We start from the raw sequence: 18,255 nt of genomic DNA, 5'->3' as shown, positions 1-18,255 counted from the left end.
GATGTACATTGAAAAAAATATGGAATGAAATCCTGTTGGGATTCCTTGAATTGAATCTAAAAGGTGAGAAGGTCAATGTGAATAGCGTCGGGAGTTTTTGCACTTCGACGTGGTTAGTGAAACTTTTAAGGGAGGACGAGTACAGACTCTTTATCAGTTATTGTTTTTGACATTTTAATAAAAACAGAACATGAAACTGCAGCTCTCTTTGTTACCGCCCGAGAAGTTTTTGTTTCATCTTATTTTATCGAGGAATGTGCATTGCAAACTTATTCGGTGTGCATATTTGACTGTTTTGATTTTCAAGGTACTGTTTTTTTTTTTTTCAACCAATCCACTTTTTATTTTATACTTTTTAAAAGGAGGTAGTTGTCATCAGCCCCTTTCGTTTTAAACGGACACCAAGTAAAGATGACTCGTGTTCCGTTCACGGGCCGGGCTTTTTTTGAGAGGTAGCAATCTGCATTCGTCTTGTTTTATACGACGCCGAGTGTTTTGTTTAAGAGGGCAACTAGACTTGAGTGTGCTCTCTTGGTTTTGTTTTGTTTTTGCCTTAGAGTGAAAGCATCCTCCTCGGTATTCCCAACTCCAGATGCTGAGAATAAGCAAACTTGTTACATCATTACCCGTCATTTATAACTCTGGTTTTTGTCTCAGTGTCGACTATAGCAGTCCTATCTTTATTTTGTCCCTCCCTTCCCTCCGTAGCTTTCAGGTCTCCCTTTTGTTTCAACCCAATGTGACTGATGTACATTGAAAAAAATATGGAATGAAATCCTGTTGGGATTCCTTGAATTGAATCTAAAAGGTGAGAAGGTCAATGTGAATAGCGTCGGGAGTTTTTGCACTTCGACGTGGTTAGTGAAACTTTTAAGGGAGGACGAGTACAGACTCTTTATCAGTTATTGTTTTTGACATTTTAATAAAAACAGAACATGAAACTGCAGCTCTCTTTGTTACCGCCCGAGAAGTTTTTGTTTCATCTTATTTTATCGAGGAATGTGCATTGCAAACTTATTCGGTGTGCATATTTGACTGTTTTGATTTTCAAGGTACTGTTTTTTTTTTTTTCTTCTTCACCGTTGGCTAAATGAAGAACTGCACCTGTGTATCACATGTAACCCTGTTCTTGTTCAGCTCATTCATGACATTATACGTATATGCATTGTTTCGTATGTTTTATTTATACACATTAGAGATGCTAATAAATTTATTTTTAAAAGTGTTTCATCGGTGGAGTTTCTCTCGGTCCTTCGGCCATTTCCGGTTACTGCTTTCGTGTACTTGCACGACGTTGCGTGCTCATTGGTCATTCGCCGACGCTGGCCAATTGTAAGTCATCCCGCCCCACGCGTGCAAGTCGCCCGCTCATTGGTCATTCTCGGAAGAGTTCAAGCGAATGGCAGAAGATTTTAGGAGTTCCGTTTCCGCTCTCAGCTTGCCCACGAAGGCGACCGAGCCAAAGATCGAATCATTTCGTTAACTGATTCTGAACAGTTCGTTCAGTCGGGGAAAAAAAAAAAAAAAAAAAGATTCGTTCTTCTCTAGGAATCAATGCCACTGGCCGAACTTGGAGTGGAACAAGCATGGCGGGTTTGGAGCTGCTCTCTGACCAAGGCTACCGCCTGGATGGACGTAAATCCACCGAGCTTCGCAAGGTTCAAGCCCGCATGGGTGTGTTCGCCCAGGCCGACGGCTCTGCTTATTTAGAGCAGGGAAACACCAAAGCCTTGGCGGTTGTGTATGGCCCGCACGAAGTAAGTAGCCTTGGAAGTTAGCATCATGCTAATTTTAGCTCCAAACGAAACTGACTCGAGGGGAGAAACCACTTGGGGGGGAAAAAAAATAATTTTAAAGTATTCATAAAAGAAACTCATATTGGATAAGTAATTTTAGCACTACCAGATTGTCGTAATTTACAGTGGAAATGTATATGAAATTAATATTTACAATACAGTATTCATAATGAATGTATTTGCCATTTTTTTTAATCGAACATTTTATTACCTTTTAGAATTTATTAAATAAATGAATTAATATGTACTCGAGGAGAGAAACCACTTGAGAATTGCCCCCCCCTTTCCCCCAAAAAATGGAATTTTAAAATATTCATAAAAGAAACTCCCATTGGATAAAAAAATGTTAGCGCTGCAAGATTGTCGTAATTTACCGTGGAAATGTATGTAAAATAAATTTTTGAGAGTACAGTATTTATAATGAATGTATCTGTCATTTATTTTTATTTTAATCAAACGTTTTTATTACCCGTTATACTTTTTTAATTAATACATACTCAAGGACAGAAACCACTTGAAAAGAATGACCCGTCCCTCCCCCAAAAATTGAATTATAAAATATTCACAAAAAAATCTCTTATTGGATAAATCATTTTAGCACTACCAGATTGTCGTAATTTACCATGGAAATGTATATAAAATTAATTTCAGTTCATAATTCATGTATTTGTTATTTATATTCATTTTAAAAGAACATTTTTATTACCTTTTTAGAACTTTTTAATTCATTTAAATGAATTAATAGTAATATGTACTCAAGGCGAGAAACCAATTGAAAAGAATTGGCCCCCCTCCCAAAAAAAAATCAAATTTTAAAATATTTATAATACTACCAGATTGTCGTAATTTACCGTGGAAATGTATATAAAATTAATATTTAGAGCACAGTATTCAGAATGAATGTATTTGGCATTTATTTTTATTGTAATCAAACATTTGTATAACCTTTTTAGAATTTTTTCTAATTAATTAACAATTAATGAATTGAATAAAAATTTTAATTTTAATACTAAATGATATTTGTCACTGTATATTCGATTATTACCATGTATGACAGGTCATCTTTCCATTGGTAATACATCTATATATGGAAACTAGTGTGTGTATCTGTCTATATATATATATATATATATATATATATATACACACACATTCCTGCTACAACCCTAGTGAGGATAAGCGGCTCCGAAAATGGTCCGGATGCCGTTTGAAGGCTGATATTCCGCCCTTCAGATGCGAGGTTCCCGCAGCCGGACCCTTCACAACCGGGCCGTCATCAACTGCCAGTACAGCATGGCCACGTTCAGCACGTCGGAGCGGAAGCGGCGGCCGCACGGCGACCGCAAATCCGCGGAGATGAGCCTCCACCTCAAGCAGACCTTCGAAGCCGCCGTGATGACGCAGCTCTACCCGCGCTCTCAAATTGACATCTACGTCAAGGTAAGTAACCATTTTGTATTTTTATTGAAATGCATTTTTTTTTTTTTTTAATTATTAAACGTAGTAGTTTGCCCCCCCCGACAGATTCTCCAGTCAGACGGCGGCAACTACAGCGTGTGCGTGAACGCCGCCACGCTGGCCGTGATCGACGCCGGCATCCCCATGCTGGACTACGTGTGCGCCGCCACGGTGGGCTTCGTGGACGAGACGCCGCTCGCCGACCTGTGCTACGCCGAGGAGAGCGGCGGCGTCAGCTCGCTGGCGCTGGCGCTGCTGCCCCGCGGCGGGCAGATCGCGCTGGTGCAGATGGACGCCCGGCTGCACCAGGACCACCTGGAGGTCATGATGGACGCCGCCATGACGGCGTGCAAAGGCGTGAGCAAGGTGCTCGACCAGGTGGTGCGTCAGCACCTCCAGGAGGCCTCGCCGGCCACCGGAGACTGAAAACCTTGAAACCTGCTCTTGCTTATCAAGGAACGACAATCGTTGACTTTCCGGGATTCAAACGTTTGGAGAATCAAAACATTTTTTTTTTTTTCTCACATTTTTCTGACCTTTACCTTTCCACAATTGCCATTGTGCATTATTGTGTATGTGTGGAAAAAGGATAAATAAGTGTTTTCTATGATTTCACAATTATATTGCATGTTTTTGAGTGGTAATTGAAGCGGAGTGAGTGGTTAGTCGGGATTCAAGGATTTTTTTTGACGATGCCACACGCGAATAACCATCCATCCTTCAATTTTCTGAGCCGCTTATCCTCACAAGGGTCACGGGAAATGCTGGAGATGTCCCAGCTGTCAACGGGCAGGAGGCGGGGTACACCCTGGACTGGTCATCAGCCAATCGCAGGGCACATAGAGAGAGACTGCCACACTCACAATCACACCTATGGGCAATTTAGAGTGTCCAATTGCGTGATTTGGGGATGTGGGAGGAAACAGGAGTGCACGCAGAGAACCCACGCAAGCACAGGAACAACATGCAAACTCCACACAGACAAGTCCGGGATTGAACCCGGTATTTCAGAACTGCGAGGCCAACGCTTTACGAGTTGATCCCCCGTGCTGCCAGCAAATCTGAGCCCACTTATGAAAAATGAGTCCGAGAAAATTACTTGCAGTTGTGAATGCTGCACGAATTTGGATCCAGTGAAAAAAATTTATAGTCCTCTTACTTGGATTTTAGAGGTTCTGAGTTTGAACCTGCTGATGTCAATTTTGAGAAACAATCTCGAAGTAATGAATTCCAACCCCAACGAAATGATGACGTCTGCATCTTAATCTGTGAATAAACATTGAATATCACATTCAATATTTTTTCATTGGAAAGAAAATAAATTAAAATTCAAAGCATATACATATATATGATCTCGGAAGTTAAGCAGGGTCGGGCCTGGTTAGTATTTGGATGGGAGACCGCCTGGGAATACCAGGTGCTGTAAGCGTTTTGTCAAGTGGAAAGAGAATCAACAAAATCATATTTTAACAAAATATTTAGCCCCCTTTTTGATGTGCAGCTTGCGCTTACGGCCATACTACCCTGAGAACGCCCGATCTCGTCCGATCTCGGAAGCTAAGCAGGGTCGGGCCTGGTTAGTACTTGGATGGGAGACCGCCTGGGAATACCAGGTGCTGTAAGCATTTTGTCAAGTGGAAAGAGAATCAACAAAATCATATTTTAACAAAATATTTAGCCCCCTTTTTGATGTGCAGCTCACGCTTACGGCCATACTACCCTAAGAACGCCCGATCTTGTCCAATCTCGGAAGCTAAGCAGGGTCGGGCCTGGTTAGTACTTGGATGGGAGACCGCCTGGGAATACCAGGTGCTGTAAGCATTTTGTCAAGTGGAAAGAGAATCAACAAAATCATATTTTAACAAAATATTTAGCCCCCTTTTTGATGTGGAGCTTGCGCTTACGGCCATACTACCCTGAGAACGCCCGATCTCGTCCGATCTTGGAAGCTAAGCAGGGTCGGGCCTGGTTAGTACTTGGATGGGAGACCGCCTGGGAATACCAGGTGCTGTAAGCATTTTGTCAAGTGGAAAGAGAATAAACAAAATCATATTTTAACAAACTATTTAGCCCCCTTTTTGATGTGCAGCTTGCGCTTACGGCCATACTACCCTGAGAACGCCCGATCTCGTCCGATCTCGGAAGCTAAGCAGGGTCGGGCTTGGTTAGTACTTGGATGGGAGACCGCCTGGGAATATCAGGTGCTGTAAGCATTTTGTTTTTGTCAAGTGGAAAGAGAATCAACAAAATCATATTTTAACAAACTATTTAGCCCCCTTTTTGATGTGCAGCTTCCGCTTACGGCCATACTACCCTGAGAACGCCCGATCTCGTCCGATCTCGGAAGCTAAGCAGGGTCGGGCTTGGTTAGTACTTGGATGGGAGACCGCCTGGGAATACCAGGTGCTGTAAGCATTTTGTCAAGTGGAAAGAGAATCAACAAAATCATATTTTAACAAAATATTTAGCCCCCTTTTTGATGTGCAGCTTGCGCTTGCGGCCATACTACCATGAGAACGCCCGATCTCGTCCGATCTCGGAAGCTAAGCAGGGTTGGGCCTGGTTAGTACTTGGATGGGTGACCGCCTGGGAATACCAGGTGCTGTAAGCATTTTGTCAAGTGGAAAGACAAGCAACAAAATCATATTTTAACAAAATATTTAGCCCCCTTTTTGCTGTGCAGCTCACGCTTACGGCCATACTACCCTGAGAACGCCTGTTCTTGTCCGATCTCGGAAGCTAAGCAGGTTTGCGCCTCGTAAGTACTTGAATGGGAGACCGCCTGGGAATACCAGGTGCTGGAAGCATTCTGTCAAATGGAAACAGAATCATATTTTAAGAAAATATTGAGCCCCTATTTTTATTTGCAGCTTCTGCTTACAGCCATACTACCCTGAGAATGTCCGATCACGGAAGCTAAGCATGGTTAGTACTTGGATGGGAGACCCCCTGGGAATACCAGGTTCTGAAAGCATTTTGTCAAGTGGAAAGAGAATCAACAAAATCATATTTTAACAAAATATTTAGCCCCCTTTTTGATATGCAGCTTGCGCTTACGGCCATACTACCCTGAGAACGCCCGATCTCGTCTGATCTCGGAAGCTAAGCAGGGTCGGGCCTGGTTAGTACTTGGATGGGAGACCGCCTGGGAATACCAGGTGCTGTAAGCATTTTGTCAAGTGGAAAGAGAATCAACAAAATCATATTTTAACAAACTATTTAGCCCCCTTTTTGATGTGGAGCTTGCGCTTACGGCCATACTACCCTGAGAACGCCCGATCTCGCCCGATCTCGGAAGCTAAGCAGGGTCTGGCCTGGTTAGTACTTGGATTGGAGACCGCCTGGGAATACCAGGTGCTGTAAGCATTTTGTCAAGTGGAAAGAGAATCAACAAAATCATATTTTCAACAAAATATTTAGCCCCCTTTTTGATGTGCAGCTTGCGCTTACGGCCATACTACCCTGAGAACGGCCCGATTTCGTCCGATCTCGGAAGCTAAGCAGGATCGGCCTGGCCTGGTTAGTACTTGGATGGAGACCGCCTGGGAATACCAGGTGCTGTAAGCATTTTGTCAAGTGGAAAGAGAATCAACAAAATCATATTTTAACAAAATATTTAGCCCCCTTTTTGATGTGCAGCTTCCGCTTACGGCCATACTACCCTCAGAACGCCCGATCTCGTCCGATCTCGGAAGCTAAGCACGGTCGGGCTTGGTTAGTACTTGGATGGAAGACTGCCTGGGAATACTAGGTGCTGTAAGCATTTTGTCAAGTGGAAAGAGAATCAACAAAATCATATTTTAACAAAATATTTAGCCCCCTTTTTGATGTGCAGCTTCCGCTTACGGCCATACTACCCTGAGAACGCCCGATCTCGTCCGATCTCGGAAGCTAAGCAGGGTCGGGCCTGGTTAGTACTTGGATGGGAGACCGCCTGGGAATACCAGGTGCTGTAAGCATTTTGTCAAGTGGAAAGAAGAGAATCAACAATCATATTTTAACAAAATATTAGCCCCCTTTTTGATGTGGAAGCTTGCGCTTACGGCCATACTACCCTGAGAACGCCCGATCTCGCCCGATCTCGGAAGCTAAGCAGGGTCGGGCTGGTTAGTACTTGGATTGGAGACCGCCTGGGAATACCAGGTGCTGTAAGCATTTTGTCAAGTGGAAAGAGAATCAACAAAATCATATTTTCACAAAATATTAGCCCCCTTTTTGATGTGCAGCTTGCGCTTACGGCATAACTACCCTGAGAACGCCCGATTCGTCCGATCTCGGAAGCGAAGCAGGATCGGGTGGTAGTTACTTGGATGGGAGACTGCCTGGGAATACCAGGTGCTGTAAGCATTTTGTCAAGTGGAAAGAGAATCAACAAAATCATATTTTAACAAAATATTTAGCCCCCTTTTTGATGTGCAGCTTGCGCTTACGGCCATACTACCCTGAGAACGCCCGATCTCGTCCGATCTCGAAAGCTAAGCAGGGTCGGGCCTGGTTAGTACTTGGATGGGAGACCGCCTGGGAATACCAGGTGCTGTAAGCATTTTGTCAAGTGGAAAGAGAATCAACAAAATCATATTTTAACAAAATATTTAGCCCCCTTTTTGATGTGCAGCTCACGCTTACGGCCATACTACCCTGAGAACGCCCGATCTCGTCCAATCTCGGAAGCTAAGCAGGGTCGGGCCTGGTTAGTACTTGGATGGGAGACCGCCTGGGAATACCAGGTGCTGTAAGCATTTTGTCAAGTGGAAAGAGAATCAACAAAATCATATTTTAACAAAATATTTAGCCCCCTTTTTGATGTGCAGCTTCCGCTTACGGCCATACTACCCTGAGAACGCCCGATCTCGTCCGATCTCGGAAGCTAAGCAGGGTCGGGCCTGGTTAGTACTTGGATGGAGACCGCCTGGGAATACCAGGTGCTGTAAGCATTTTGTCAAGTGGAAAGAGAATCAACAAAATCATATTTTAACAAAATATTTAGCCCCCTTTTTGATGCACAGCTTGCGCTTACGGCCATACTACCCTGAGAACGCCCGATCTCGTCCGATCTCGGAAGCAGCAGGTCGGGCCTGGTTAGTACTGGATGGGAGACCGCCTGGGAATACCAGGTGCTGTAAGCATTTTGTCAAGTGGAAAGAGAATCAACAAAATCATATTTTAACAAAATATTTAGCCCCCTTTTTGATGTGCAGCTTGCGTTACGGCCATACTACCCTGAGAACGCCCGATCTCGTCCGATCTCGGAAGCTAAGCAGGGTCGGGCCTGGTTAGTACTTGGATGGGAGACCGCCTGGGAATACCAGGTGCTGTAAGCATTTTGTCAAGTGGAAAGAGAATCAACAAAATCATATTTTAACAAAATATTTAGCCCCCTTTTTGATGTGCAGCTTGCGCTTACGGCCATACTACCCTGAGAACGCCCGATCTCGTCCGATCTCGGAAGCTAAGCAGGGTCGGGCCTGGTTAGTACTTGGATGGGAGACCGCCTGGGAATACCAGGTGCTGTAAGCATTTTGTTTTTGTCAAGTGGAAAGAGAATCAACAAAATCATATTTTAACGAAATATTTAGCCCCCTTTTTGATGTGCAGCTTGCGCTTACGGCCATACTACCCTGAGAACGCCCGATCTCGTTCGATCTCGGAAGCTAAGCAGGGTCGGGCCTTGTTAGTACTTGGATGGGAGACCGCCTGGGAATACCAGGTGCTGTAAGCATTTTGTTTTTGTCAAGTGGAAAGAGAATCAACAAAATCATATTTTAACAAACTATTTAGCCCCCTTTTTGATGTGCAGCTTCGCTTACGGCCATACTACCCTGAGAACGCCCGATCTCGTCCGATCTCGGAAGCTAAGCAGGGTCGGGCCTGGTTAGTACTTGGATGGGAGACCGCCTGGGAATACCAGGTGCTGTAAGCATTTTGTCAAGTGGAAAGAGAATCAACAAAATCATATTTTAACAAAATATTTAGCCCCCTTTTTGATGTGGAGCTTGCGCTTACGGCCATACTACCCTGAGAACGCCCGATCTCGCCCAATCTCGGAAGCTAAGCAGGGTCTGGCCTGGTTAGTACTTGGATTGGAGACCGCCTGGGAATACCAGGTGCTGTAAGCATTTTGTCAAGTGGAAAGAGAATCAACAAAATCATATTTTAACAAAATATTAGCCCCCTTTTTGATGCAGCTTGCGCTTACGGCCATACTACCCTGAGAACGCCCGATTTCGTCCGATCTCGGGAAGCGAAGCAGGGTCGGGCCTGGTAGTACTTGGATGGGAGACCGCCTGGGAATACCAGGTGCTGTAAGTGTTTTGTTAAGTGGAAAGAGAATCAACAAAATCATATTTTAACAAAATATTTAGCCCCCTTTTTGATGTGCAGCTTGCGCTTACGGCCATACTACCCTGAGAACGCCCGATCTCGTCCGATCTCGAAAGCTAAGCAGGGTCGGGCTGGTTAGTACTTGGATGGGAGACCGCCTGGGAATACCAGGTGCTGTAAGCGTTTTGTCAAGTGGAAAGAGAATCAACAAAATCATATTTTAACAAAATATTTAGCCCCCTTTTTGATGTGCAGCTTCCGCTTACGGCCATACTACCCTGAGAACGCCCGATCTCGCCCGATCTCGGAAGCTAAGCAGGGTTGGGCCTGGTTAGTACTTGGATGGGTGACCGCCTGGGAATACCAGGTGCTGTAAGCATTTTGTCAAGTGGAAAGAGAATCAACAAAATCATATTTTAACAAAATATTTAGCCCCCTTTTGCTATGCAGCTTGCGCTTACGGCCATACTACCCTGAGAACGCCCGATCTCGTCCGATCTCGGAAGCTAAGCAGGGTCGGGCCTGGTTAGTACTTGGATGGGAGACCGCCTGGGAATACCAGGTGCTGTAAGCATTTTGTCAAGTGGAAAGAGAATCAACAAAATCATATTTTAACAAAATATTTAGCCCCCTTTTTGATGTGCAGCTTGCGCTTACGGCCATACTACCCTGAGAACGCCCGATCTCGTCCGATCTCGGAAGCTAAGCAGGGTCGGGCCTGGTTAGTACTTGGATGGGAGACCGCCTGGGAATACCAGGTGCTGTAAGCGTTTTGTCAAGTGGAAAGAGAATCAACAAAATCATATTTTAACAAAATATTTAGCCCCCTTTTTGATGTGCAGCTTGCGCTTACGGCCATACTACCCTGAGAACGCCCGATCTCGTCCGATCTCGGAAGCTAAGCAGGGTCGGGCCTGGTTAGTACTTGGATGGGAGACCGCCTGGGAATACCAGGTGCTGTAAGCGTTTTGTCAAGTGGAAAGAGAATCAACAAAATCATATTTTCACAAAATATTTAGCCCCCTTTTTGATGTGGAGCTTGCGCTTACGGCCATACTACCCTGAGAACGCCCGATCTCGCCCAATCTCGGAAGCTGGAAGCTAGCAGGGTCTTGCCTGGTTAGTACTTGGATGGGAGACCGCCTGGGAATACCAGGTGCTGTAAGCATTTTGTCAAGTGGAAAGAGAATCAACAAAATCATATTTTCACAAAATATTTAGCCCCCTTTTTGATGTGCAGCTTGCGCTTACGGCCATACTACCCTGAGAACGCCCGATCTCGTCTGATCTCGGAAGCTAAGCAGGGTCGGGCCTGGTTAGTACTTGGATGGGAGACCGCCTGGGAATACCAGGTGCTGTAAGCGTTTTGTCAAGTGGAAAGAGAAGCAACAAAATCATATTTTAACAAAATATTTAGCCCCCTTTTTGATGTGCAGCTCACGTTACGGCCATACTACCCTGAGAACGCCCGATCTTGTCTATCTCGGAAGCTAAGCAGGGTCGGGCCTGGTTAGTACTGGATGGGAGAGACCGCCTGGGAATACCAGGTGCTGTAAGCATTTTGTCAAGTGGAAAGAGAATCAACAAAATCATATTTTAACAAAATATTTAGCCCCCTTTTTGATGTGCAGCTTGCGCTTACGGCCATACTACCCTGAGAACGCCCGATCTCGTCCGATCTCGGAAGCTAAGCAGGGTCGGGCCTGGTTAGTACTTGGATGGGAGACCGCCTGGGAATACCAGGTGCTGTTGTAAGCATTGTCAAGTGGAAAGAGAATCAACAAAATCATATTTTAACAAAATATTTAGCCCCCTTTTTGATGTGGAGCTTCCGCTTACGGCCATACTACCCTGAGAACGCCCGATCTCGTCCGATCTCAGAAGCTAAGCAGGGTTGGGCTGTTTAGTACTTGGGTGGGAGACCACCTGGGAATACCAGGTGCTGTAAGCATTTTGTCAGTGGAAAAGAGAATCAACAAAATCATATATTTTAACGAAATATTTAGCCCCTTTTTGATGTGGAGTTTGCGCTTACGGCCATACTACCCTGAGAACGCCCGATTCGTCCGATCTCGGAAGCTAAGCAGGGTCGGGCTTGGTTAGTACTTGGATGGGAGACCGCCTGGGAATACCAGGTGCTGTAAGCATTTTGTCAAGTGGAAAGAGAATCAACAAAATCATATTTTAACGAAATATTTAGCCCCTTTTTGATGTGCAGCTTGCGCTTACGGCCATACTACCCTGAGAACGCCCGATCTCGTCTGATCTCGGAAGCTAAGCAGGGTCGGGCTTGGTTAGTACTTGGATGGGAGACCGCCTGGGAATACCAGGTGCTGTAAGCATTTTGTCAAGTGGAAAGAGGAATCAACAAAATCATATTTTAAAAAACTATTTAGGCCCCCTTTTTGATGTGCAGCTTTCGCTTACGGCCATACGACCCTGAGAACGCCCGATCTCGTCCGATCTCGAAGCAAAGCAGGGTCGGGCCTGGTTAGTACTTGGGGGGAGACCGCCTGGGAATACCAGGTGCTGTAAGCATTTTGTCAAGTGGAAAGAGAAAAGAGTAATCAACAAAATCATATTTTAACAAAATATTTTTAGCCCCCTTTTTGATGTGGAGTTTGCGCTTACGGCCATAGTACCCTGAGAACGCCCGATCTCGTCTGATCTCGGAAGCTAAGCAGGGTCGGGGCCTGGTTAGTACTTGGATGGGAGACCGCCTGGGAATACAGGTGCTGTAAGCATTTTGTCAAGTGGAAAGAGAATCAACAAAATCATATTTTAACAAAATATTTAGCCCCCTTTATGATGTGCAGCTTGCACTTACGGCCATACTACCCTGAGAACGCCCGATCTCGTCCGATCTCGGAAGCTAAGCAGGGTCGGGCTTGGTTAGTACTTGGATGGAGAGCCGCCTGGGGAATATCAGTGCTGTAAGCATTTTTTTTGTCAAGTGGAAAGAGAATCAACAAAATCATATTTTAACAAAATATTTAGCCCCCTTTTTGATGTGCAGCTTGCGCTTACGGCCATACTACCCTGAGAACGCCCGATCTCGTCCGATCTCGGAAGGTAAGCAGGGTCGGGCCTGGTTAGTACTTGGATGGGAGACCGCCTGGAATACCAGGTGCTGTAAGCATTTTGTCAAGTGGAAAGAGAATCAACAAAATCATATTTTAACAAAAAAATTAGCCCCCTTTTTGATATGTAGCTTGCGCTTACGGCCATACTACCCTGAGAACGCCCGATCTCGTCCGATCTCGGAAGCGAAGCAGGGTCGGGCCTGGTTAGTACTTGGATGAGAGAGACCGCCTGGGAATACCAGGTGCTGTAAGCATTTTGTCAAGTGGAAAGAGAATCAACAAAATCATATTTTAACGAAATATTAGCCCCCTTTTTGATGTGCAGCTTGCGCTTAAGGCCATACTACCCTGAGAACGCCGATCTCGTCGATCTCGGAAGGTAAGCAGGGTCGGCCTGCTGGTTAGTACTTGGATGGGAGACCGCCTGGGAATATCAGGTGCTGTAAGCATTTTGTTTTTGTCAAGCGGAAAGAGAATCAACAAAATCATATTTTCAACAAAATACTTAGCCCCCTTTTGATGTGGAGCTTCCGCTTACGGCCATACTACCCTGAGAACGCCCGATCTCGTCCGATCTCGGAAGCTAAGCAGGGTCGGGCCTGGTTAGTACTTGGATGGGAGACCGCCTGGGAATATCAGGTGCTGTAAGCATTTTGTTTTTGTCAAGCGGAAAGAGAATCAACAAAATCATATTTTAACAAAACTATTTAGCCCCCTTTTTGATGTGCAGCTTGCGCTTACGGCCATACTACCCTGAGAACGCCCGATCTCGTTCGGTCTCGGAAGCTAAGCAGGGTCGGGCTTGGTTAGTACTTGGATGGGAGACCGCCTGGGAATATCAGGTGCTGTAAGCATTTTGTTTTTGTCAAGTGGAAAGAGAATCAACAAAATCATATTTTAACGAAATATTTAGCCCCCTTTTTGATGTGCAGCTTGCGCTTACGGCCATACTACCCTGAGAACGGCCCGATCTCGTTCGTCTCGGAAGCTAAGCAGGGTCAGGCCTGGTTAGTACTGGATGGGAGACGGCCTGGGAATATCAGGTGCTGTAAGCATTTTGTTTTTGTCAAGTGGAAAGAGAATCAACAAATCATATTTTAACGAAATATTTGCCCCCTTTTAGATGTGCAGCTTGCGCTTACGGCCATACTACCCTGAGAACGCCCCATCTCGTCTGATCTCGGAAGCGAAGCAGGGTCGGGCCTGGTTAGTACTTGGATGGGAGACCGCCTGGGAATACCAGGTGCTGTAAGCATTTTGTCAAGTGGAAAGAGAATCAACAAAATCATATTTTAACAAAATATTTAGCCCCCTTTTTGATGTGCAGCTTGCGCTTACGGCCATACTACCCTGAGAACGCCCGATCTCGTTCGATCTCGGAAGCTAAGCAGGGTCGGGCCTGGTTAGTACTTGGATGGAAGACTGCCTGGGAATACTAGGTGCTGTAAGCATTTTGTCAAGTGGAAAGAGAATCAACAAATCATATTTTATTTTAAAAAATATTTAGCCCCCTTTTTGATGTGGAGTTTGCGCTTACGCCATACCTACCTGAGAACGCCCGATCTCGTCCGATCTCAGAAGCTAAGCAGGGTTGGGCCTGGTTAGTACTTGGGTGGGAGACCACCTGGGAATACCAGGTGCTGTAAGCATTTTGTTTTTGTCAAGTGGAAAGAGAATCAACAAAATCATATTTTAACAAAATATTTAGCCCCCTTTTTGATGTGGAGTTTGCGCTTACGGCCATACTACCCTGAGAACGCCCGATCTCGTCCGATCTCGGAAGCTAAGCAGGGTCGGGCTTGGTTAGTACTTGGATGGGAGACCGCCTGGGAATACCAGGTGCTGTAAGCATTTTGTCAAGTGGAAAGAGAATCAACAAAATCATATTTTAACGAAATATTTAGCCCCCTTTTTGATGTGCAGCTTTCGCTTACAGCCATACGACCCTGAGAACGCCCGATCTCGTTCGATCTCGGAAGCTAAGCAGGGTCGGGCCTGGTTAGTACTTGGATGGAAGACTGCCTGGGAATACTAGGTGCTGTAAGCATTTTGTCAAGTGGAAAGAGAATCAACAAAATCATATTTTAACAAAATATTTAGCCCCACTTTTTGATGTACAGCTTGCGCTTACGGCCATACTACCTGAGAACGCCCGATCTCGTCTGATCTCGGAAGCAAGCAGGGTTGGGCCTGGTTAGTACTTGGATGGGAGAGACCGCCTGGGAATACCAGGTGCTGTAAGCATTTTGTCAAGTGGAAAGAGAATCAACAAAATCATTATTTTAACAAAATATTTAGCCCCCTTTTGATGCGCAGCTTGCGCTTACGGCCGTACTACCCTGAGAACGCCCGATCTCGTCCGATCTCGGAAGCTAAGCAGGTCGGGCCTGGTTAGTACTTGGATGGAGACCTCCTGGGAATACCAGGTGCTGTAAGCATTTTGTCAAGTGGAAAGAGAATCAACAAAATCATATTTTAACAAAATATTTAGCCCCCTTTTTGATGTGGAGTTTGGCGGCTTACGGCCATACTACCCTGAGAACGCCCGATCTCGTCCGATCTCAGGAAGCTAAGCAGGTTGGGCCTGGTTAGTACTTGGGTGGGAGACCACCTGGGAATACCATGTTGCTGTAAGTATTTTGTCAAGTGGAAAGAGAATCAACAAAATCATATTTTAACGAAAATTTAGCCCCTTTTTGATGTGCAGCTCGCGCTTACGGCCATACTACCCTGAGAACGCCCGATCTCGTCCGATCTCGGAAGCTAAGCAGGGTCGGGCTTGGTTAGTACTTGGATGGGAGACCGCCTGGGAATACCAGGTGCTGTAAGCATTTTGTCAAGTGGAAAGAGAATCAACAAAATCATATTTTAAAAAACTATTTAGCCCCCTTTTTGATGTGCAGCTTTCGCTTACGGCCATACGACCCTGAGAACGCCCGATCTCGTCCGATCTCAGAAGCAAAGCAGGGTCAGGCCTGGTTAGTACTTGGATGGGAGACTGCCTGGGAATACCAGGTACTGTAAGCATTTTGTCAAGTGGAAAGAGAATCAACAAAATCATATTTTAACAAAATATTTAGCCCCCTTTTTGATGTGGAGTTTGCGCTACGGCCATAGTACCCTGAGAACGCCCGATCTCGTCTGATCTCGGAAGTAAGCAGGGTCGGGCCTGGTTAGTACTTGGATGGGAGACCGCCTGGGATACCAGGTGCTGTAAGCATTTTGTCAAGTGAAAGAGAATCAACAAAATCATATTTTAACAAACTATTTAGCCCCCTTTATGATGTGCAGCTTGCACTTACGGCCATAACTACCCTGAGAACGCCCGATCTCGTCCGATCACGGAAGCTAAGCAGGGTCGGGCTTGGTTAGTACTGGATGGGAGACCGCCTGGGAATACCAGGTGCTGTAAGCATTTTGTCAAGTGGAAAGAGAATCAACAAAATCATATTTTAACAAACTATTTAGCCCCCTTTATGATGTGCAGCTTGCACTTACGGCCATACTACCCTGAGAACGCCCAATCTCGTCCGATCTCAGAAGCTAAGCAGGGTCGGGCCTGGTTAGTACTTGGATGGGAGACCGCCTGGGAATACCAGGTGCTGTAAGCATTTTGTCAAGTGGAAAGAGAATCAACAAAATCATATTTTAACAAAATATTTAGCCCCCTTTTTGATGTGCAGCTTGCGCTTACGGCCATACTACCCTGAGAACGCCCGATCTCGTCCGATCTCGGAAGCGAAGCAGGGTCGGGCCTGGTTAGTACTTGGATGAGAGACCGCCTGGGAATACCAGGTGCTGTAAGCATTTTGTCAAGTGGAAAGAGAAGCAACAAAATCATATTTCAACAAAATACTTAGCCCCCTTTTTGATGTGGAGCTTCCGCTTACGGCCATACTACCCTGAGAACGCCCGATCTCGCCCGATCTCGGAAGCTAAGCAGGGTCGGGCCTGGTTAGTACTTGGATGGGAGACCGCCTGGGAATATCAGGTGCTGTAAGCATTTTGTTTTTGTCAAGCGGAAAGAGAATCAACAAAATCATATTTTAACAAACTATTTAGCCCCCTTTTTGATGTGCAGCTTGCGCTTACGGCCATACTACCCTGAGAACGCCCGATCTCGTCTGATCTCGGAAGCTAAGCAGGGTCGGGCCTGGTTAGTACTTGGATGGGAGACCGCCTGGGAATACCAGGTGCTGTAAGTGTTTTGTTAAGTGGAAAGAGAATCAACAAAATCATATTTTAACAAAATATTTAGCCCCATTTTTGATGTGCAGCTTGCGGCTACGGCCATACTACCCTGAGAACGCCCGATCTCGTTCGATTTCTCGGAAGCTAAGCAGGGTCGGGCCTGGTTGTAGTACTTGGATGGAAGACTGCCTGGGAATACTAGGTGCTGTAAGCATTTTGTCAGTGGAAAGAGAATCAACAAAATCATATTTTAACAAAATATTTAGCCCCCTTTTTGATGTACAGCTTGCGCTTACGGCCATACTACCCTGAGAACGCCCGATCTCGTTCGATCTCGGAAGCTAAGCAGGTTGGGCTGGTAGTACTTGGATGGGAGACCGTCCTGGGAATCCAGGTGATGTAAGCATTTTGTCAAGTGGAAAGAGAATCAACAAAATCATATTTTTCACAAAATATTTAGCCCCCTTTTTGATGCACAGCTTGCGCTTACGGCCGTACTACCCTGAGAACGCCCGATCTCCTGTCCGATCTCGGAAGCAAGCAGGGTCGGGCTTGGTTAGTACTTGGATGGAGACGCCTGGCAATACCAGGTGCTGTAAGCATTTTGTCAAGGGAAAAGAGAAATCAACAAAATCATTTTTAATAACAAAATATTTAGCCCCCTTTTTGATGTGCAGCTTAGCTTACTGGCCATACGACCGAAAACGCCAGATCTCGTCCGATCTCAGAAGCAAGCAGGGTCGGCCTGGTTATACTGGATGGAGACCGCCTGGAATACCAGTGCTGTAAGCATTTTGGTCAAGTGGAAAAGAATCAACACAATCATATTTTAAACGAAATATTAGCCCCCTTTTTGATGTGCAGCTTGCGCTTACGGCCATACTACCCTGAGAACGCCCGATCTCGTCCGATCTCGGAAGCTAAGCAGGGTCGGGCTTGGTTAGTACTTGGATGGGAGACCGCCTGGGAATATCAGGTGCTGTAAGCATTTTGTTTTGTCAAGTGGAAAGAGATCAACAAAATCATATTTTAACAAAATATTTAGCCCCCTTTTTGTCGTGCAGCTTGCGCTTACGGCCATACTACCCTGAGAACGCCAGATCTTTCGTCTGTCTCGGAAGCTAAGCAGTGTCGGGCCTGGTTTGTACTTGGATGGGAGACCGCCTGGGAATATCAGGTGCTGGAAGCTTTTGTCAAGTGGAAAGAGAATCAACAACATCATATTTTAACAAAATATTTAGCCCCCTTTTTGATGTGCAGCTTACGCTTACGGCCATACAAACTACCCTGAGAACGCCCGATCTCGTCCGATCTCAGAAGCTAAGCAGGGTCGGGCCTGGTTAGTACTTCGATGGGAGACCGCCTGGGAATACCAGGTGCTGTAGCATTGTGGAAAGAGAATCAAC

At 45.5% G+C, this 18,255-nt stretch overlaps 1 protein-coding gene, 43 non-coding genes and 23 pseudogenes across 44 annotated transcripts; all 67 read left to right on the top strand.

Annotated features, from left to right (window-relative positions):
• Positions 1–1,442: 1,442 nt before the first annotated feature.
• Positions 1,443–3,875, top strand: exosc4 (exosome component 4). Its single transcript, XM_061839302.1, has 3 exons — positions 1,443–1,757; positions 3,030–3,236; positions 3,321–3,875. The coding sequence occupies exons 1-3, from the start codon at positions 1,587–1,589 to the stop codon at positions 3,678–3,680; spliced, it is 738 nt and encodes a 245-aa protein (XP_061695286.1). The 5' UTR covers positions 1,443–1,586; the 3' UTR covers positions 3,681–3,875.
• Positions 3,876–4,760: 885 nt separating this feature from the next.
• On the top strand, positions 4,761–4,879 carry LOC133511535 (5S ribosomal RNA). The gene has a single exon (XR_009797946.1). It is a non-coding gene; the product is annotated as a 5S ribosomal RNA (ribosomal RNA).
• A 77-nt stretch (positions 4,880–4,956) lies between these two features.
• LOC133511539 (5S ribosomal RNA) lies at positions 4,957–5,075 on the top strand. Its single transcript, XR_009797950.1, has one exon. It is a non-coding gene; the product is annotated as a 5S ribosomal RNA (ribosomal RNA).
• A 77-nt stretch (positions 5,076–5,152) lies between these two features.
• Positions 5,153–5,271, top strand: LOC133511648 (5S ribosomal RNA). Its single transcript, XR_009797989.1, has one exon. It is a non-coding gene; the product is annotated as a 5S ribosomal RNA (ribosomal RNA).
• Positions 5,272–5,348: 77 nt separating this feature from the next.
• LOC133511654 (5S ribosomal RNA) lies at positions 5,349–5,467 on the top strand. The gene has a single exon (XR_009797994.1). It is a non-coding gene; the product is annotated as a 5S ribosomal RNA (ribosomal RNA).
• An 83-nt stretch (positions 5,468–5,550) lies between these two features.
• LOC133511642 (5S ribosomal RNA) lies at positions 5,551–5,669 on the top strand. The gene has a single exon (XR_009797983.1). It is a non-coding gene; the product is annotated as a 5S ribosomal RNA (ribosomal RNA).
• Positions 5,670–5,746: 77 nt separating this feature from the next.
• LOC133511650 (5S ribosomal RNA) lies at positions 5,747–5,865 on the top strand. Its single transcript, XR_009797991.1, has one exon. It is a non-coding gene; the product is annotated as a 5S ribosomal RNA (ribosomal RNA).
• Positions 5,866–5,942: 77 nt separating this feature from the next.
• Positions 5,943–6,061, top strand: LOC133511613 (5S ribosomal RNA; annotated as a pseudogene).
• A 244-nt stretch (positions 6,062–6,305) lies between these two features.
• Positions 6,306–6,424, top strand: LOC133511582 (5S ribosomal RNA). Its single transcript, XR_009797964.1, has one exon. It is a non-coding gene; the product is annotated as a 5S ribosomal RNA (ribosomal RNA).
• Positions 6,425–6,501: 77 nt separating this feature from the next.
• LOC133511537 (5S ribosomal RNA) lies at positions 6,502–6,620 on the top strand. The gene has a single exon (XR_009797948.1). It is a non-coding gene; the product is annotated as a 5S ribosomal RNA (ribosomal RNA).
• A 78-nt stretch (positions 6,621–6,698) lies between these two features.
• Positions 6,699–6,821, top strand: LOC133511602 (5S ribosomal RNA; annotated as a pseudogene).
• Positions 6,822–6,898: 77 nt separating this feature from the next.
• LOC133511560 (5S ribosomal RNA) lies at positions 6,899–7,017 on the top strand (annotated as a pseudogene).
• A 77-nt stretch (positions 7,018–7,094) lies between these two features.
• Positions 7,095–7,213, top strand: LOC133511670 (5S ribosomal RNA). Its single transcript, XR_009798012.1, has one exon. It is a non-coding gene; the product is annotated as a 5S ribosomal RNA (ribosomal RNA).
• Positions 7,214–7,291: 78 nt separating this feature from the next.
• Positions 7,292–7,409, top strand: LOC133511553 (5S ribosomal RNA; annotated as a pseudogene).
• Positions 7,410–7,678: 269 nt separating this feature from the next.
• On the top strand, positions 7,679–7,797 carry LOC133511646 (5S ribosomal RNA). The gene has a single exon (XR_009797987.1). It is a non-coding gene; the product is annotated as a 5S ribosomal RNA (ribosomal RNA).
• A 77-nt stretch (positions 7,798–7,874) lies between these two features.
• Positions 7,875–7,993, top strand: LOC133511660 (5S ribosomal RNA). Its single transcript, XR_009798001.1, has one exon. It is a non-coding gene; the product is annotated as a 5S ribosomal RNA (ribosomal RNA).
• Positions 7,994–8,070: 77 nt separating this feature from the next.
• LOC133511666 (5S ribosomal RNA) lies at positions 8,071–8,188 on the top strand. The gene has a single exon (XR_009798008.1). It is a non-coding gene; the product is annotated as a 5S ribosomal RNA (ribosomal RNA).
• Positions 8,189–8,265: 77 nt separating this feature from the next.
• On the top strand, positions 8,266–8,380 carry LOC133511578 (5S ribosomal RNA; annotated as a pseudogene).
• A 76-nt stretch (positions 8,381–8,456) lies between these two features.
• On the top strand, positions 8,457–8,575 carry LOC133511668 (5S ribosomal RNA). The gene has a single exon (XR_009798010.1). It is a non-coding gene; the product is annotated as a 5S ribosomal RNA (ribosomal RNA).
• A 77-nt stretch (positions 8,576–8,652) lies between these two features.
• On the top strand, positions 8,653–8,771 carry LOC133511659 (5S ribosomal RNA). Its single transcript, XR_009798000.1, has one exon. It is a non-coding gene; the product is annotated as a 5S ribosomal RNA (ribosomal RNA).
• An 83-nt stretch (positions 8,772–8,854) lies between these two features.
• On the top strand, positions 8,855–8,973 carry LOC133511665 (5S ribosomal RNA). The gene has a single exon (XR_009798007.1). It is a non-coding gene; the product is annotated as a 5S ribosomal RNA (ribosomal RNA).
• An 82-nt stretch (positions 8,974–9,055) lies between these two features.
• Positions 9,056–9,174, top strand: LOC133511647 (5S ribosomal RNA). The gene has a single exon (XR_009797988.1). It is a non-coding gene; the product is annotated as a 5S ribosomal RNA (ribosomal RNA).
• Positions 9,175–9,251: 77 nt separating this feature from the next.
• On the top strand, positions 9,252–9,370 carry LOC133511552 (5S ribosomal RNA; annotated as a pseudogene).
• A 74-nt stretch (positions 9,371–9,444) lies between these two features.
• LOC133511557 (5S ribosomal RNA) lies at positions 9,445–9,563 on the top strand (annotated as a pseudogene).
• A 77-nt stretch (positions 9,564–9,640) lies between these two features.
• On the top strand, positions 9,641–9,758 carry LOC133511536 (5S ribosomal RNA). Its single transcript, XR_009797947.1, has one exon. It is a non-coding gene; the product is annotated as a 5S ribosomal RNA (ribosomal RNA).
• A 77-nt stretch (positions 9,759–9,835) lies between these two features.
• LOC133511628 (5S ribosomal RNA) lies at positions 9,836–9,954 on the top strand. Its single transcript, XR_009797970.1, has one exon. It is a non-coding gene; the product is annotated as a 5S ribosomal RNA (ribosomal RNA).
• A 76-nt stretch (positions 9,955–10,030) lies between these two features.
• On the top strand, positions 10,031–10,149 carry LOC133511629 (5S ribosomal RNA). Its single transcript, XR_009797971.1, has one exon. It is a non-coding gene; the product is annotated as a 5S ribosomal RNA (ribosomal RNA).
• A 77-nt stretch (positions 10,150–10,226) lies between these two features.
• LOC133511605 (5S ribosomal RNA) lies at positions 10,227–10,345 on the top strand. Its single transcript, XR_009797967.1, has one exon. It is a non-coding gene; the product is annotated as a 5S ribosomal RNA (ribosomal RNA).
• A 77-nt stretch (positions 10,346–10,422) lies between these two features.
• Positions 10,423–10,541, top strand: LOC133511593 (5S ribosomal RNA). The gene has a single exon (XR_009797965.1). It is a non-coding gene; the product is annotated as a 5S ribosomal RNA (ribosomal RNA).
• Positions 10,542–10,618: 77 nt separating this feature from the next.
• LOC133511611 (5S ribosomal RNA) lies at positions 10,619–10,743 on the top strand (annotated as a pseudogene).
• A 77-nt stretch (positions 10,744–10,820) lies between these two features.
• LOC133511616 (5S ribosomal RNA) lies at positions 10,821–10,939 on the top strand. The gene has a single exon (XR_009797968.1). It is a non-coding gene; the product is annotated as a 5S ribosomal RNA (ribosomal RNA).
• A 76-nt stretch (positions 10,940–11,015) lies between these two features.
• LOC133511614 (5S ribosomal RNA) lies at positions 11,016–11,134 on the top strand (annotated as a pseudogene).
• A 77-nt stretch (positions 11,135–11,211) lies between these two features.
• LOC133511533 (5S ribosomal RNA) lies at positions 11,212–11,330 on the top strand. Its single transcript, XR_009797944.1, has one exon. It is a non-coding gene; the product is annotated as a 5S ribosomal RNA (ribosomal RNA).
• A 78-nt stretch (positions 11,331–11,408) lies between these two features.
• Positions 11,409–11,526, top strand: LOC133511542 (5S ribosomal RNA). Its single transcript, XR_009797953.1, has one exon. It is a non-coding gene; the product is annotated as a 5S ribosomal RNA (ribosomal RNA).
• A 78-nt stretch (positions 11,527–11,604) lies between these two features.
• Positions 11,605–11,722, top strand: LOC133511534 (5S ribosomal RNA). Its single transcript, XR_009797945.1, has one exon. It is a non-coding gene; the product is annotated as a 5S ribosomal RNA (ribosomal RNA).
• A 76-nt stretch (positions 11,723–11,798) lies between these two features.
• LOC133511644 (5S ribosomal RNA) lies at positions 11,799–11,917 on the top strand. The gene has a single exon (XR_009797985.1). It is a non-coding gene; the product is annotated as a 5S ribosomal RNA (ribosomal RNA).
• A 79-nt stretch (positions 11,918–11,996) lies between these two features.
• LOC133511562 (5S ribosomal RNA) lies at positions 11,997–12,113 on the top strand (annotated as a pseudogene).
• Positions 12,114–12,200: 87 nt separating this feature from the next.
• LOC133511543 (5S ribosomal RNA) lies at positions 12,201–12,319 on the top strand. The gene has a single exon (XR_009797954.1). It is a non-coding gene; the product is annotated as a 5S ribosomal RNA (ribosomal RNA).
• A 77-nt stretch (positions 12,320–12,396) lies between these two features.
• Positions 12,397–12,515, top strand: LOC133511572 (5S ribosomal RNA; annotated as a pseudogene).
• Positions 12,516–12,596: 81 nt separating this feature from the next.
• On the top strand, positions 12,597–12,714 carry LOC133511529 (5S ribosomal RNA). The gene has a single exon (XR_009797941.1). It is a non-coding gene; the product is annotated as a 5S ribosomal RNA (ribosomal RNA).
• A 77-nt stretch (positions 12,715–12,791) lies between these two features.
• LOC133511541 (5S ribosomal RNA) lies at positions 12,792–12,912 on the top strand. Its single transcript, XR_009797952.1, has one exon. It is a non-coding gene; the product is annotated as a 5S ribosomal RNA (ribosomal RNA).
• Positions 12,913–12,988: 76 nt separating this feature from the next.
• Positions 12,989–13,107, top strand: LOC133511624 (5S ribosomal RNA; annotated as a pseudogene).
• Positions 13,108–13,190: 83 nt separating this feature from the next.
• Positions 13,191–13,309, top strand: LOC133511627 (5S ribosomal RNA). The gene has a single exon (XR_009797969.1). It is a non-coding gene; the product is annotated as a 5S ribosomal RNA (ribosomal RNA).
• Positions 13,310–13,393: 84 nt separating this feature from the next.
• LOC133511669 (5S ribosomal RNA) lies at positions 13,394–13,512 on the top strand. Its single transcript, XR_009798011.1, has one exon. It is a non-coding gene; the product is annotated as a 5S ribosomal RNA (ribosomal RNA).
• Positions 13,513–13,595: 83 nt separating this feature from the next.
• On the top strand, positions 13,596–13,713 carry LOC133511586 (5S ribosomal RNA; annotated as a pseudogene).
• An 81-nt stretch (positions 13,714–13,794) lies between these two features.
• Positions 13,795–13,913, top strand: LOC133511532 (5S ribosomal RNA). Its single transcript, XR_009797943.1, has one exon. It is a non-coding gene; the product is annotated as a 5S ribosomal RNA (ribosomal RNA).
• Positions 13,914–13,990: 77 nt separating this feature from the next.
• Positions 13,991–14,109, top strand: LOC133511531 (5S ribosomal RNA). The gene has a single exon (XR_009797942.1). It is a non-coding gene; the product is annotated as a 5S ribosomal RNA (ribosomal RNA).
• Positions 14,110–14,189: 80 nt separating this feature from the next.
• On the top strand, positions 14,190–14,307 carry LOC133511544 (5S ribosomal RNA). Its single transcript, XR_009797955.1, has one exon. It is a non-coding gene; the product is annotated as a 5S ribosomal RNA (ribosomal RNA).
• Positions 14,308–14,390: 83 nt separating this feature from the next.
• LOC133511641 (5S ribosomal RNA) lies at positions 14,391–14,509 on the top strand. The gene has a single exon (XR_009797982.1). It is a non-coding gene; the product is annotated as a 5S ribosomal RNA (ribosomal RNA).
• Positions 14,510–14,586: 77 nt separating this feature from the next.
• Positions 14,587–14,705, top strand: LOC133511540 (5S ribosomal RNA). Its single transcript, XR_009797951.1, has one exon. It is a non-coding gene; the product is annotated as a 5S ribosomal RNA (ribosomal RNA).
• Positions 14,706–14,783: 78 nt separating this feature from the next.
• On the top strand, positions 14,784–14,902 carry LOC133511576 (5S ribosomal RNA; annotated as a pseudogene).
• Positions 14,903–14,979: 77 nt separating this feature from the next.
• LOC133511556 (5S ribosomal RNA) lies at positions 14,980–15,096 on the top strand (annotated as a pseudogene).
• Positions 15,097–15,175: 79 nt separating this feature from the next.
• Positions 15,176–15,295, top strand: LOC133511575 (5S ribosomal RNA; annotated as a pseudogene).
• A 75-nt stretch (positions 15,296–15,370) lies between these two features.
• On the top strand, positions 15,371–15,489 carry LOC133511636 (5S ribosomal RNA). Its single transcript, XR_009797977.1, has one exon. It is a non-coding gene; the product is annotated as a 5S ribosomal RNA (ribosomal RNA).
• A 77-nt stretch (positions 15,490–15,566) lies between these two features.
• On the top strand, positions 15,567–15,685 carry LOC133511545 (5S ribosomal RNA). Its single transcript, XR_009797956.1, has one exon. It is a non-coding gene; the product is annotated as a 5S ribosomal RNA (ribosomal RNA).
• Positions 15,686–15,762: 77 nt separating this feature from the next.
• LOC133511587 (5S ribosomal RNA) lies at positions 15,763–15,878 on the top strand (annotated as a pseudogene).
• Positions 15,879–15,954: 76 nt separating this feature from the next.
• On the top strand, positions 15,955–16,073 carry LOC133511568 (5S ribosomal RNA; annotated as a pseudogene).
• A 77-nt stretch (positions 16,074–16,150) lies between these two features.
• On the top strand, positions 16,151–16,269 carry LOC133511538 (5S ribosomal RNA). The gene has a single exon (XR_009797949.1). It is a non-coding gene; the product is annotated as a 5S ribosomal RNA (ribosomal RNA).
• A 77-nt stretch (positions 16,270–16,346) lies between these two features.
• On the top strand, positions 16,347–16,465 carry LOC133511667 (5S ribosomal RNA). The gene has a single exon (XR_009798009.1). It is a non-coding gene; the product is annotated as a 5S ribosomal RNA (ribosomal RNA).
• A 77-nt stretch (positions 16,466–16,542) lies between these two features.
• LOC133511661 (5S ribosomal RNA) lies at positions 16,543–16,661 on the top strand. The gene has a single exon (XR_009798002.1). It is a non-coding gene; the product is annotated as a 5S ribosomal RNA (ribosomal RNA).
• Positions 16,662–16,744: 83 nt separating this feature from the next.
• LOC133511649 (5S ribosomal RNA) lies at positions 16,745–16,863 on the top strand. Its single transcript, XR_009797990.1, has one exon. It is a non-coding gene; the product is annotated as a 5S ribosomal RNA (ribosomal RNA).
• Positions 16,864–16,940: 77 nt separating this feature from the next.
• On the top strand, positions 16,941–17,063 carry LOC133511609 (5S ribosomal RNA; annotated as a pseudogene).
• Positions 17,064–17,139: 76 nt separating this feature from the next.
• LOC133511600 (5S ribosomal RNA) lies at positions 17,140–17,255 on the top strand (annotated as a pseudogene).
• A 78-nt stretch (positions 17,256–17,333) lies between these two features.
• On the top strand, positions 17,334–17,451 carry LOC133511626 (5S ribosomal RNA; annotated as a pseudogene).
• Positions 17,452–17,718: 267 nt separating this feature from the next.
• On the top strand, positions 17,719–17,837 carry LOC133511653 (5S ribosomal RNA). Its single transcript, XR_009797993.1, has one exon. It is a non-coding gene; the product is annotated as a 5S ribosomal RNA (ribosomal RNA).
• Positions 17,838–17,918: 81 nt separating this feature from the next.
• On the top strand, positions 17,919–18,038 carry LOC133511610 (5S ribosomal RNA; annotated as a pseudogene).
• Positions 18,039–18,114: 76 nt separating this feature from the next.
• Positions 18,115–18,237, top strand: LOC133511574 (5S ribosomal RNA; annotated as a pseudogene).
• The last annotated feature ends 18 nt before the right edge of the window (positions 18,238–18,255 follow it).

The sequence above is a fragment of the Syngnathoides biaculeatus genome, chromosome 13, assembly GCF_019802595.1.
Source record: "Syngnathoides biaculeatus isolate LvHL_M chromosome 13, ASM1980259v1, whole genome shotgun sequence".
In the NCBI taxonomy this organism is placed as follows: Eukaryota; Metazoa; Chordata; class Actinopteri; order Syngnathiformes; family Syngnathidae; genus Syngnathoides; species Syngnathoides biaculeatus.
Note: the sequence above shows the minus strand (reverse complement) of the source record. Positions and strands in the feature narration are given on the sequence as shown.